At 36.5% G+C, this 14194-nt stretch overlaps 1 protein-coding gene across 1 annotated transcript; it reads right to left on the bottom strand.

The window, feature by feature from the left end:
- Positions 1–6187: 6187 nt before the first annotated feature.
- LOC126978762 (dynein axonemal intermediate chain 2-like) lies at positions 6188–14126 on the bottom strand. The gene is made up of 6 exons (XM_050827814.1): positions 13871–14126; positions 12675–12822; positions 10608–11342; positions 9062–9373; positions 7404–7508; positions 6188–6695 (listed from the first exon to the last, which is right to left on the bottom strand). The coding sequence occupies exons 1-6, from the start codon at positions 14065–14067 to the stop codon at positions 6492–6494; spliced, it is 1701 nt and encodes a 566-aa protein (XP_050683771.1). The 5' UTR covers positions 14068–14126; the 3' UTR covers positions 6188–6491.
- Positions 14127–14194: the final 68 nt, after the last annotated feature.

Raw genomic sequence — 14194 nt, 5'->3', positions numbered from 1 at the left:
CAAATTTTGTTTTGATATTAGAATATATCCCTCGAGCTGTTTGCCTTTAAAAGTATATCTGGATTTGTGGTTAAATTGTATCTACATAAAATAGTAATTCAGATACATAGTGCATGGTTTAAGTGTCTCTTATAACAGAGCTTGATTTCAAAATATTCACGTCTATCTGACCGTCACAAGAGAATCAAACCCTAGCGATAACAGTTGTATGCATAAGTGGAACCCATTTCTTGCCGGCCGCTGCCTTGTTGTGGTGAATGTGGTTTGCGGGTGTGCATTGACATACTTGTTCAGTGGGCTTTAGATAATGAATGGAACAGCATGTGTTGTCAATACAAGATCCAATTATACTTCTTGCAGTTATCTAGCCTTGTAGGCGACTCAGTCATCTTCGGTAGTGTGAGTGAGAAGCGCGACATAATCTGAATTATGCACATTAAACATAAATCGTACTCCTGCTGCAATAATGGAATAAAATACTATAATTAAATTAAGTCTTGGGAAATAATATCAATCTATTTTATAATTTATTACAGTACACCCGGGGGTAGTTTCTAATTTTATGATTGAACGTTCTTGTCAATAACGTTCTTTGGCTCTTATACATGGAATTATCTCATTTGACCTTTTCAAGTTCAATTTGTATCAGATGTGAATAAAGGTATAATATAATCTTTCAATTTGAATTCATCTGAGCTTCGGATGTTGTATTGTTTGTTGCTGGTGCACTCTTGTGATAATGACGATAATACGTCAATTGTTTAATTGATTGTGGGTGATTAAACCTCGTCTTTACAACAATTATTTGCAGCATAAATTTTTAATTCAAGTAATGAGGAGAGAACAAAAATACTGCTTGTTTTATTTAAGTTTTAAAATTGGCCAGTGCTCATGTTCCCAACTTCCCGTTGCAATTGCAACAGGAACGTGGTGCATGTTTCGTGCATCAGATGACCAGGAGCTCATAAAGCAGCGAAGATAAACTGTTCCAGAGCTGGATCAATAACATGACACCTAGAACTGCGCTGATTGAAATCGAAAGTGCGCAGTATTTCATATACAAGCTCACAGTCCATTACCACATATGCAAGCTACCAGTGCGTCCGTAGCAACGCTCCGTAACCGTACCTATAATGATATGTGACCTGTTTTAAAATAATCGGGTTTATTTTCTCATCTTCGTCTGCCTGGACTTCAAAGCTGCGGTGATAAGAATACTAGCCACTAAAATGATGAATTGATGAATGAAATAGTGGTAAATTATTTTATTTTATAAGTGAATATTTCAAAAATATGAACGTGGAATTGATGAATTTTTTATAGAATATAAAATGAATTAATAATCAGTTAAATGAAATGACGGAGTACCAGGAACATTTTAATTTTTCATCATTAAAAAAGAATTAAAGAGAAAGTCAAGAACCTAATAATGACTTATAATAGTAACATTCTTCGTAAAATATTTATAATTTCAATTGTAAACATAATATAATTATAAACATTTTTTTATCCTAGGACGTTATTAAATTATTAGGACCCACTGACCCAATGGAAGACTCCTAAACTCATAGCTTCTTGAAGGCTCGCAAGTGTCTGTGTTTCATTGAAAAGCAAGTTACAGACAGACAGCGGTGATCGCTTTTAATCAGGTGACTCACAAGAACATTTATCTACTGTTGACTGGAATTATTGTATTATTTATTAGTATTTGAATATTAAATTAATAATTAAAAAGCCTTTTATTTCTGAAACGAGGATAAATAATTCGATAATATAAATAAATGTAAACTAAATCAAAAATAACTGATCAAATGTTTTTTTTTATGGAATAGGAGGACAAACGAGCGTACGGGTCACCTGTTGTTAAGTGATCACCGCCGCCCACAATCTCTTGCAATACCAGAGGAATCACAGGAGCGTTGCCGGCCTTTAAGAAAGGTGTACGCGCTTTTTTTGAAGGTACCCATGTCGTATCGTCCCGGAAACATCGCACAAGGAAGTTCATTACACAGCTTTGTAGTACGTGGAAGAAAGCACCTTGTAAGCCGCATTGTGGAGGACCGTCACACATCCAGATGGTGGGGATGATATCCTAACTTGTGGCGTGTCGTGCGAAATTTCTTCTTTTATAGAATATCCCTCAGCTCGGTGCGCCGTTTGGCAGAGGCATCCCCCAACAGTCTCCATTGAGCTCTACCATTCGCAACCCTTGTCCAATATGGCCCTACAGTCAGTCGTTTATAAGCCTCCCATTTCATCATTCATTTAGTCTTGCCTTTCTTCTAGTGCCACCATCTCTGGGATACCAAATCGTAACTTTCTTGCTCAATTTTTCTATTGAACTGCGTAGTTAGCACGTGTCCAGTCCAGCTCGATTACTGGTGGTCCATGCGAGTTATTATGACTTTAGTTATATTTCCTATCTCTGAATTTTTTATCCTGTCACAAAGTTTTCATCCCAACATACTCTCCATTGCACGTTGAGATTTCGCAATTTTTTTTTATGGAGAGGACAAACGAGCCGTAGGGGTCGCCTGGTGTTAAGTGATCACCGTTGCCTACATTTTCTTGCAACACCAGAGAAATCACAGGATCGGCGTTTAAGGTGTGGTGTACGCGGTTATTAATATTGGTACATTTATTGTATGTGAAATGGACATGCTTGAAATTTCCCCAACGATTCCTGCAGTTGGTACGTTTTATTTTTCAGATCACTGGCTGGTTGCATGAGGGACAGCTTTTCGGCGGAACACGAGGAAACTATGAACTAAATTTAACTATGCAAATTAAATTCAACTATGAAATATGTTTTAGTTCGCATTATAAATTCATTAAATTATGAGTTAGGTTTTTTTTTATGGAATAGGAGGACAAACAAGCATACGGGTCACCTGTTGTTAAGTGATCACCGCCGCCCACAATCTCTTGCAACACCAGAGGAACCACAGGAGCGTTGCCGGCCTTTAAGGAAGGTGTACGCGCTTTTTTTGATATTAATCTTTAAAAAAATAGTGATTAGACCAAAAAAATTAGGTTATATTCGATTTTAGTAAAAAACGATTTCTCAATACTTGTTACATTATATAATAATACACTACATATACTATATTTTAATATATATCTTTATCATTAAAACGTGGTGAGCTACATTAAATCACTCTTATAATCACTGCAGTTATATTTTGTGCACTCAAATCTATTATTATGATTTAATACTAACCTCGAAAAAAATATTTAAAATGGCGGGACATGACCGAATTTCCTAACATGATAAAATGGTTTCAAATTTACGATCAAAAACATAAATTAATTGTCGTTATTTGTATGTGGACAGGACATAATGAAGTCGCGCAAGTGTGTATAATCGAATAATTAGCTAAATACCACCACCATAAATACCATCACCAGTGGGAGGCTCCTTTGCACGAGATGCCGGCTAGATTATGGGTACCACAACGGCGCCTATTTCTGCCGCGAAGCAGTAATTTGTAAACATTGCTGTGTTTTGGTCTGAAGGGCGCTGTAGCTAGTGAAATTACTGGGCAAATGAGACTTAACATCTTATGTCTCAAGGTGACGAGCGAATTTTTGGGGATTTTCAAGAATCCTGAGCGGCACTGCATTGTTATGGGTAGGGCATATCAATTACCATCAGCTGAATGTCCTGCTCGGCTCGTCCCTTATTTTCATAAAAAAAAATAGCGAATAACCGATCCAATACGAGGTGGACTGATGGGTTACGTAGAATTAATAATTATTTTTTTATAAAATAAACAAATGGGCGATATGGCAATACAAAAAGACAATCAAATTTTATAACAAGACAAGAGATTTTATTATTTATCGGCCACATTAACGCACACTCTGTCTTAACTTCAACTGTCTTTCTTAAGCGACGTATATGTGATACAAGGTGGTGGTGGTGGTTTGTTGGCTACCCTTAGTGTACAGAACGTTAGTATTTGAGATATTCTCAAGTCACGCTTAAAGAATTATACTTCAAGAATATATTAATTCACATTCCTAACTTTATTTTATTAAGCAGTTTGGCTTTCACTGTAATTTCATTTAAAGGGAAAAAGGCGCTAAAATTGTTGAACATGTTTTTTGAGGGGAATATCAAACACGTGTGTAAACTACAACTTTAAATATCTTATATATAAAATTAAATTTTGCTGAATTAAGATCGAGATGTGTGACGTATGTCGTGAAGACGGTTGCGGCTGCAACACTGTCGTATATTGAATATATCTCCGACCTATCCATGTTCTCCTGGTAAGTTTACCAGATTAGAACATTCTAATGCTAATCTCAACATTGCTAATGTGTTTTCTTTATTTCGTTTGCCAAATATGGACTTCACCACGAAGCCACCTCACTATCAGCTCCAGATAGGACTGTCTGGTCACGAGGGAACTCCTCAACACATTATCATGAAACTTTTAATATTTGTTTCAGCTTAAAAAAGGATTTTAAATGATACGTTATTATCAATACATGGTTCTTATTTATTGCTTTCAATTCGTTCTGTCTATGTCTATGAAATAAATATGTGCCTAGTGCTTCCCTGGAGCATAAAAAGAAGAGGCCCATGGGTGTTGAAAGAGGTGACTAACGGCCGTTCGAAATATACTATCTACAGATAGAGATAAATTACTACCTTCTTCTGTCAGTAATTAGCTGTCAATAATCTGAAGCTGTCCGAATATAAGCAATAAGTCATTCTTATCGCTTTATAATGGGACGCGTCAATTGAAATTTCCATACAAAATTCTATCGCTGGTAAGCTATACGTCGTCCCATTGACAGACAGCGTGTACGGATAAGGTGAGTTACCGTCGATAAGTTTATTGGGACAGAAAAGTCAACGATAGTTACGATTTTTATCTCAAGTAAGAGATAGACTGAATAATGGGAACGGCCGTAAGGTATTTTAGAAGTGAGATAAAGATTGTGTCTTTGATATGCCATGCAAGTGTATCCCGTTAGTTTTCATATACACGTTAAAAAACAATACATTATTAAAAAACAAAAATTACAAAAAAAATTTACAGTAAGTAATTTGTGAATTTATATTAATAGAAGTTTATAATGTTTAAAACATTGCATTTAGGGTTATTTAATACCGATGATCAAACCCAATAAAAAAAGTAATAAAAGTGTTTTGTTTAATTTATGTTAATTGATTGATAATATTGTTTCATATTTTGGGTGACACAAGAAGTTAATTCTTGTGTCAACCCAAATGTAACAATTTTGCCTGCCCGTAAGAAGCTTATCCTCGGTACCTAGTTACTCATGTGACCGGAGTGTCTATTTTTACACTACTTGACTCGTAATTATGTAGCGGGGAATAAATGGCCTTCGCACCGGTCAATCGCGTAAGCAAGTGTACCAGGAGAACATGGATCGCTCGGAGATACATTCAACGTGTTCAACACAGACATCAGACACGGTCTTGGCAACACGGCACAACACGTCACGCACCTCACCTCGATATTCAATGAGCGGAATTTTAAATTTAAATAAAATATCTAGTTGTAGCTTGCACACGTATTTGATATTCAGATTATATTCAACGCCTTTTGATTTAGAATTAAGATATATCATAATATATTATATTCATTTGTAGATTTCTCGCTTATAAGAAATAGTAAATATTAGTTATACCTACCGGTTCAAAATATTGTCTCCTAATAATACTTTACAGTTAAAGTCCAATAATTCTTATTTTAATTCTTATTATCCAAAAAGACAAACAACAAAAAAATTGGTCTAGCCGTTCTTGAGTTATAAGTGGTGTAACTAACACGACTTTGTTTTATGTATACATATAGATATACCTACTCTTTGCGCTTACATTATATTTATCGTTGATATTGTATTTTCTAAGAATCAAGATCGTTACGGTAAGTTGGAGTTTAATTTATAATGATTGAAACAAATTATTTTTTTTTTTCATATAATTCTATAGATAATAAAGTAACTTATTTTTTACATACAAAAAAATGTGTAAGTATAAGTGAAATATATTTATTACAGTGCTTTACAAAAACTACAAGTCTAAGAAAACAAATGTAATGTTTAGTCAAATTACACAGAAAGATGCAATATCGTTATATAGATTAAAAATATATAAGTATTTATCGATTTGAATAAATAAAAACATGATTTCATTAGGTAATATGGAATTCATTTTATTAATATAGGACTTGTATATTTATATCAAAGTCAGGTAATATACAAATTTTTAGATTGATTATTTATTTAATAATATAGTATAAGTATTGTATATTTAATGATATGAGTATATAATATTGACTAGATGTATTCTGTCGAAGGCTTCAATGTAAGTATGAGACTATGAGAATGTATTGTCAGCGCTCAAGATTTGTCATGTGACACTACTATACACAATCTGTATAAATTAACAGTACCGCCACTAAAGTAATATTTGAGACAAGATTTAATGATGGTGGCATATGCGTTCTTTACATCGAAGCTAGTTCTTTTTTGACGGTTTGCATATATTCGGTGGTGGCCTCATAGAGATCTTTGTCGCCGGCAGCAAACTCCATATCAGTTAGAGAGCCTTGTGGACTGACGATGCCCTCCTCGGCCTGTCGGAGCTTCAGCCGTATCTCACGCATACGTGCCTCCAGTATCCGTTCTCGCTTGCTTTCTCGATCGAACATCTGCCCACAATAGTTTCTTGACGTGAGTACGAAACAGAGACTAAGATAATTTAAAATCAAATAACTTTATTTATTCCTAGCTTATGCCTGCAGTTTCGTTAGCGAGTACCTCAAACGGGTTCATTTTGTAAGAAATACTCAATCAAGAAATCATAATTAAACACCTATTCGAATGAGATTCAGTAAGGAAAAAAGTCATCACTGACGATTGGCTACCGTACTGCGGCGAATACGATGCGTTCCGGAGTTTAATTTAGTACTATACAATTTTAGGTCGCCTGTACAGAGTCAGACAAGAGCCATGCTTTATTATCTGTTATATAATCTGTTATAACTACTATAATAAGCTTTGTATGTCAAAGAAGCTTTAAGATATTATATTTCTTAATGTCTTGTGTACTAACATTATAACTTGTGCTCGGTGAGTCGCAACCCTAACCCTAGGTAACCAACAGTACATTCAGTACATACTTTTACCTACAGTTTATTCTTTCTTCTTGAAATGAATGAACTCATATTTTTCGGAAGTGTTAGGATGTTTATAAACTTCATTTTTTCCCGATGCGAGTCTCTTGGTCGCATATTATAAATTGCTCTAATAGCCTTCTTCTGGAGCACAAAAATACTATGAAGCAGCATTTCCCCACATTATCAAAACACTTGAGTGACAAAAAAACAGATGAGGAACAGATGCAAGCTGTGCCGTACCGCTGTAAGTAGAGACTTGTCGTTCTTGTCAGACTGCGCGAGATTTTGTGACAGCTCCGTCATGTAGATGTTCCCCTTACGGCTGCCACATGCCGCAAACAAACCCTGTCAAGTAATACGAGTGAATCAGACTTATTGATAATTTAAACGTTTAGTGGTCACCCCTACCCACGGATCGCTAAAGAAAATATTATATATAAGTTTATAAATAAACTAGTAGTTGCCCGTTGCATTCGCAACTAAAGGTTTTATCTCAATAAAATGTTTAATATGAGAATAATCATGTCATAAAGAGAGACGTCTGCTAATTCTATTATCATCGAATCGTCATACTGAAACATGCCTGGCAGCCATTAAGTTGGCATAGCAACCACCCATTCTGCACGGACGCTCGCCAAGAAAGGGAAGATATTACTAGGATATTAATAGTAAGCATTCATATCCCACTTGCCATCACATAAATAAATTCTGTGTACGCAACTCACCGTTGTAATCACACCAATCCTAATTATTGTAGTTAGTTGACTGAATATATTTATTTTAATCAGTCAACTAACTATGGTCTAAAAGGTATTTTCATCCTCAAAATGTTATTCCTTTCGAATTCCTAAATATACTGGCTGTACTGTAACGAAATGTTTGCTATACAAACTTTTTATTTACAGTTAAAAAGTCTTATTATAAGCCTTTTATTATAATATTGAGGTTTATATGATACATCTTTTTATTCAGCGAAATCCATACCATAATTATTTTCGTTTGATTGAATTATAATCCCATATTGCAAATTTGATAGCAGATTGGAAATGAATATATTTTATCATTATATTATTAATATAATGCAAATACCAAAATAATTTTCGATATACTTCAAATAATATTCTCTAACAAATAGACAAATAACTAGTAACGATTTTAGTCTAATAACAAATATAGAATAACACACGAAAAGAAAACAACGAAAGTTCTGCCGGAGTATTGTCGGATCGAAGGCCATTATAGTAGACGCCATATAATAATAAAACAATACAAACTGAGTTAAATAAAACTTAGTTCTACTTAAACTAGTTCAAATACCAGTCTTGATCTCGATTAAAGACAAAGCGTTTTCACTAACACATTTCAAGCGTGTTCACTAAAACCGAGTTTACATGTCATAACTCATAAGCAATATATTATATCAATTTAATAGGAGTCAAAGCTTTAAGCGTGTTTACTTCGCGTTTTCTTCAATGGTGAAAGCAGCCCTTCAGCTTGTCCCCAGCGTGAATCTCCTCCAGAGCCCATGTTCGTATCACCGCAATAGTAAAACGCTGCGTAGATTTGACCATAGAGTTTGTATCGAATTAGATGGCTCCGTGTCACTATTGTGAGGTTACTCTCGTCCCTGGGAATGATGCCTTTCGCTAGACAAGCTGGATAGAAGACGGTAAAACGAATTTAGAATAATACCAGATGTCAAGAAATGCATTGGCTTTTGCGATAAGAGCATAATCTTTACATGAAGGTCCATAAGTCGTGTTATCTTCGTTTTAGTTCGTGAATATCTTGGCTTGCGATAAACTTTTGATACGAGGCAAAATTTTTTAAGCTTATAAGTTGTTAAAATTCGCGTTATATTCCTTTCAATAGTGTATTTTATTTAAATAGTTTATAACCGTTTCGTGCATCTTGACAGTGAGCAAAGGCTCGTCACAAACATGCATCGTGAGCGCAGGCTCGTGCTGGCGCCGGAGCAGGTCCCAGGCGGACAGGAGCCCGTCCCACCGGGTCACCAGCATGAGCGACAGTCGAGTAGGGCTCCAGTTTGCTGACGTCACTTTGTGGCGCTGCGGCGGCGACATCATTATGGAACTCTCGCGACACTCCTCACTCCACACGCGCACGCACCAATCGCCCACCGTCAAGAAGTTCTTGAGGAAGTTGGGGTTGCGCTCCACTCGCCACACGGGACCGAGATGCGCCGGGAACTGTCAACACCATTATTACAAGTTACGGAAGGGAAACATTGCCCATAAAAGTGACTATATTATTTGACTGATTATTTTACCAGTGGGAGGCTCCTTTGCACAGGATGCTAGATTATGGGTACCATAACGGCACCTATTTTTGCCGTGAACCAGTAATGTGTAAGCATTATTGTGTTTCAGTCTGAAGGGCGCCGTAGCTAGTGAAATTACTGGGCTTATGAGACTTAACACCTTATGTCTCAAGGTGACGAGCGCAGTTGTAGTGCCATTCAGAAATTTTGAGATTTTTCAAAAATCATGAGTAGCACTGCATTGTAATGGGCAGGGCGTATCAATTACCATCAGCTGCACGTCCTGCTCGTCTCGTCCCTTAATGTCATATAAAAAACTGAGCCACAACGCATCACAAAATCACCTAAACGTAAGGCGTAGCATAATGCGATACGGCCCCCAGAATCGCACTATACCCGTCACCCTAAAATTTAGAGACGGAATGTCTCATTTATCTATAATTTCACCGACACCCACAGCTTTGAAATTACTGTTCATATTAGAGAATAGTGTAAGAAGTTTTGAGAAAAGATCCATAAAGTAAAGAAAATTGTCAACAAAAAAGATCCACATCTCAGAAATGTATAAAATACGTCCCCGCTATATGGGCGCACTGACGCAACAGTGAACAAAATAAAATATATATTTTTTAATAATTAATATATTTAATTATATTTGTTTTCAATTTACTTTAATTAATATTTGTTAAAATTTTTGTTTTATTAAACAATTATTATGGTATTATCTAGACACTAGAAAGAATGAATCATCGTTGAAAAAAAAATGTTAAATCTATATATTTTTGTAAGTTTCATAAAGGTTTTCTAAAGATACGGTAAAATATAAAACAATTACTTTTATCGTACGCGGCGTCATAAAAGTGTAAATTATTGTATATATTATAAATTATTGAATTCCTGGGGCCCTTCTCAACCCGATTACACGATGAAAGAATATTTTTCTTATTATAATTTCTTAAGTTAGCAAAAAATTATTGATATTAAATTGTATACAGATAATATAGATTTTTTGTGTTTTAATTTGGTATTATAAACCTCACCTTTGTACATATGTCTACTGTGCCTTTATGAAGTTTTTATTACTTTCGTATGCTTTTAGCCCCACTGTAATAATAGTTCTAATTTTAAGCCTCGATAAATATAAAATATAATACACCGCTTACCATAGCTGGTAGTTTCTCCATAGGTGTTTTGCCTTTACGATTTCCTCCAATTACAAAACCATTTTCTGTGCCTACCATGAAACGAGTAGGAATTGTTTGTTCAAACTCCAAAGCGCTAATACCATTCGCGTTCTGCATCTGTTGAGTGTCGAATGATGACTTAACGACGTCGATGATCATTTCGTCAATAGGTGCTTCCATGTTGCGCATATCCCACCATTTGCAAACTCCGTCCGGGCCACCGGAGAAAAACTCTTGTCCCGACTTGGCGTTCACGAAAAGCACGTTCCGTACGAATTCGCGATGTGCCACATGCGGCGCGCACAGGAGCGAGGCATCGCCCCCCACGCGGCGATCCCATACGCCCACCTGTCCATTCATGAGTCCCCCCGCGAGTATCTCGCGTTCTCGACCGTTGAACTGAAGGTCGACTAGAGGACATGAAGGAGTCAGAACGATTTCAGGATTGTTCGCGTTCTCTACATTCCAAATATAGGAGTTGCAAGATGCGCGCGTTTTATGGTTAAAGTCTACATCCGTGTAGGTGACGCTGAAGTAGTGTCCTCCTTCCGGTTGCCAGCAGACAGACGTGATGGGTCGCTGGCCAGATGCGTCCCTGTACACGTTTACGTTCCGCATACTACTTCGCTCCACAGCGGGCTGCGTCGCCATCTCCGCATAATACGTGCGGTACATGTCAATAGCGTTGTTCTGGAACACGTAGTGCTCCATTCCCTGTACAAGAGAGCCCAACTATTTTATAGGTTTTAGTAAGGGAACATGTAAAGCGTAGATTAATTAATTAAAATTAACAGTAGACTAATCGTAAATAAGAAGCGCATCTTAGTCTTAAGTTTTCATTGTACTATTTTTTTTAAGAAAATAATAAAAAATAAATAAATAAATCCAGTCGGCGATTCCATTATGGTTAGGAAATCGATGGTTGGTTTAGGGCTTGTAGTACCGTTTAATTTAATCATGTGCCTGTAGTACCTGTGTCAAGCTGTCATTAAAAATTATGTTATTTTATCAAAAATATAAGTTACATATTTCTTAAAAAAATGATGCATCACTGATATTTTCCAAAGCGTTTTTACTTTATGGTAAAATGTTATTATTTTATATTAGTTTGATATTCATAAGTGTGTTTTTTAGACATAAATGTATAAAAGCTTTTTATTTTGAATTCATCTAAGTCGTATCAACATTCGATCGCTGTGCAATGCTCACCCAGAGATAAGAATAGAATACTTCAAATCGGTACACAACAGTTCAAATGCAGCACTACTTTGAGAAAAAATTAGAAGTACTTCTGTTACCCACCAGTCTGCTAGGGGCTGATTTCTGAGCCCTACTCGTTAATGCTGATATTTCTTGGATAATCCCCTTCCACCTAAGTGAACCCGCAGCATTATTTCGTCATATTATGAGACTTTAATATAGTCTTTATTTAATTTCTTAAGCTTGCATGTGAGCCGTCCGAGTTGTGTTACTCAAGAAGTTTTCTTTTACAATCAAACTGTGAGATGAACTTTCAGCCGCGGTTTCTATTTGCTGTTATGGACCCCATAGGACATGGGTACCTTAAAAGCCCCATACAACCATCGCAAAGGTCGCCAATGCCAAATATTCCCAGAGATTAATATGGTCGGCTGTTTTTACTAACCATTAGATGAATAACATGTTCGTTTGTCCTTCTACCTCATAAAAATCTAACTCCTACTTCTCATAGCAGCTCGATTCTAATATGACTAAATTGCAGGGGCCTCCTTTAGTTTTCTAGCAAGTTAGGCACTGTATATCTAACTAGTAGTAGTTGAGCTTTGGAATATGCAACATAGAGATTGCTTACCGTGGGTGCTCAGTATGTAGCGTAAGGAAAAAGCTTATAAGTTTGTTTAATGTTTGGTTATAAAATAATGTAACAAATTTAAACTAAACCAACTTAATCACTATATTTATTAAGGCTGGTTACAAGGTAGGCCTAATTGCCTATATGATATACGTGGATATACACGCCCCTAGTAAATAGTTATATGTAAGTGGCCGCTGTACTGAGAATCGTACCGGAGCGGAGCCCATCACGCAGTGTATATAGTTATCTTCTTTCTCAATCCTTCTGCGATAGCGCTGGGTCGCCTCCGGGTCAACGACATTAACATCTTTTGGCCAGCCTCCTTCCGCATGATTGATTCCTGTTGTCGTGTATTCTGCCCTGTTCACAATAATTGACTTCAAATTTATTAAATAAAAGGGTTTAAGTGGATCACCCGATGAAAAGTGAAAATAAGCCACGCATGAACATCTGAAATACCTATCTGTTTTTTTATGAAGAAAGAGGAAAAACAACTCTTTTATAATATCAGAATAATAACAAAAGCATTACCGACCTACAAACATAGAATACATATATGAATACGAAAATCGAGAGAAAATAAATATTAATAAGAGGTGCAGGTAAAAATGGAAGGCTTAACCAATGGGAAGCTCCTTTGCACATGATGTCGGTTAGATTATGATTACCACAACGGCACCAATTTCTGCCATGAAGCGGTAATGTGTAAGCCTTACTGTGTTACCTTCTGAAGGCCACATAGCTAGTGAGATTACTGGGCAAATGAGACTTAGCATCTTATGTCTCAAGATAACGAGTCCAGTTGTAGTGCCGATTAGAATTTTTGGGTTTGCCAAGAATCCTGAGCGGCAATTCGTTTTAATTGCTATCAGCTCAACGTCATAAAAAAACTCTTTCATAACAATGCTCCGCGTTCCTGCTCGAGGAGAAATATAAGTAAAAAAATATTGTAGTTGATAGAGCTTTAGTCCGCGATTATAATGATACCACTCTTATTACGAGGTAATGCACTGTTCCAGAAAAAATTGCAGTATCGGTACTAGTACTAAAGTTCTATCAATTACAATATTTTTACCTCACAATACGTGCTACTAAGTCTTAACCGAACATTCACAAACAATAAAGCTCTGAAATGTGCTTCCTTGTGCGGTGTTTCCAGGGCGATACGGCATGGGTACCTACAAAAAAGCGCGTTTTTGAAGGGTTGGCAACGCTCCTGTTGTTGTAAGAGAATGCGGGCGGCGGTGATCACTTAGCATCGGGTGACCCATACGCTCGTTTGTCCTCGTCTTCTATAAAAAAAATCCCATAGGTTTTAATTGCCTTTCTTTACAGCTTAACCTAAGCTGGAAATAAAGGCACCATTTTAACGAGCACGATTCCAAACGAAACCCTAAACAATACTGACCGTACGGTGTTAACATAGTTCTTGGAGAAAACAGGCGTGTTCTGCGTGGGCTGGTGTACCGGGTTGCGTAATATGTAGTGCTTGTGTTCCGCCACATTGGTAGAGATAGTGTCGCACATCTCCGGCCCTTGCTCGCAGAACAATGGCTGCTTTCCGAAGTCGAAGCGCTTCTTATTATACGTGAACGCTATATCCATCGCTGCCACAAATAATTGATATCTTTTTTAGACACGAGCTTCTTTCTACTAATTCACAACTCTACTAGATTCAATAAAGTCAAATGGACGTTTAACTATGTAAAAGAAAGTTCTTGTTCTTTGACGT

This window comes from Leptidea sinapis, chromosome Z, assembly GCF_905404315.1.
Source record: "Leptidea sinapis chromosome Z, ilLepSina1.1, whole genome shotgun sequence".
NCBI lineage: Eukaryota > Metazoa > Arthropoda > Insecta > Lepidoptera > Pieridae > Leptidea > Leptidea sinapis.
Note: the sequence above shows the minus strand (reverse complement) of the source record. Positions and strands in the feature narration are given on the sequence as shown.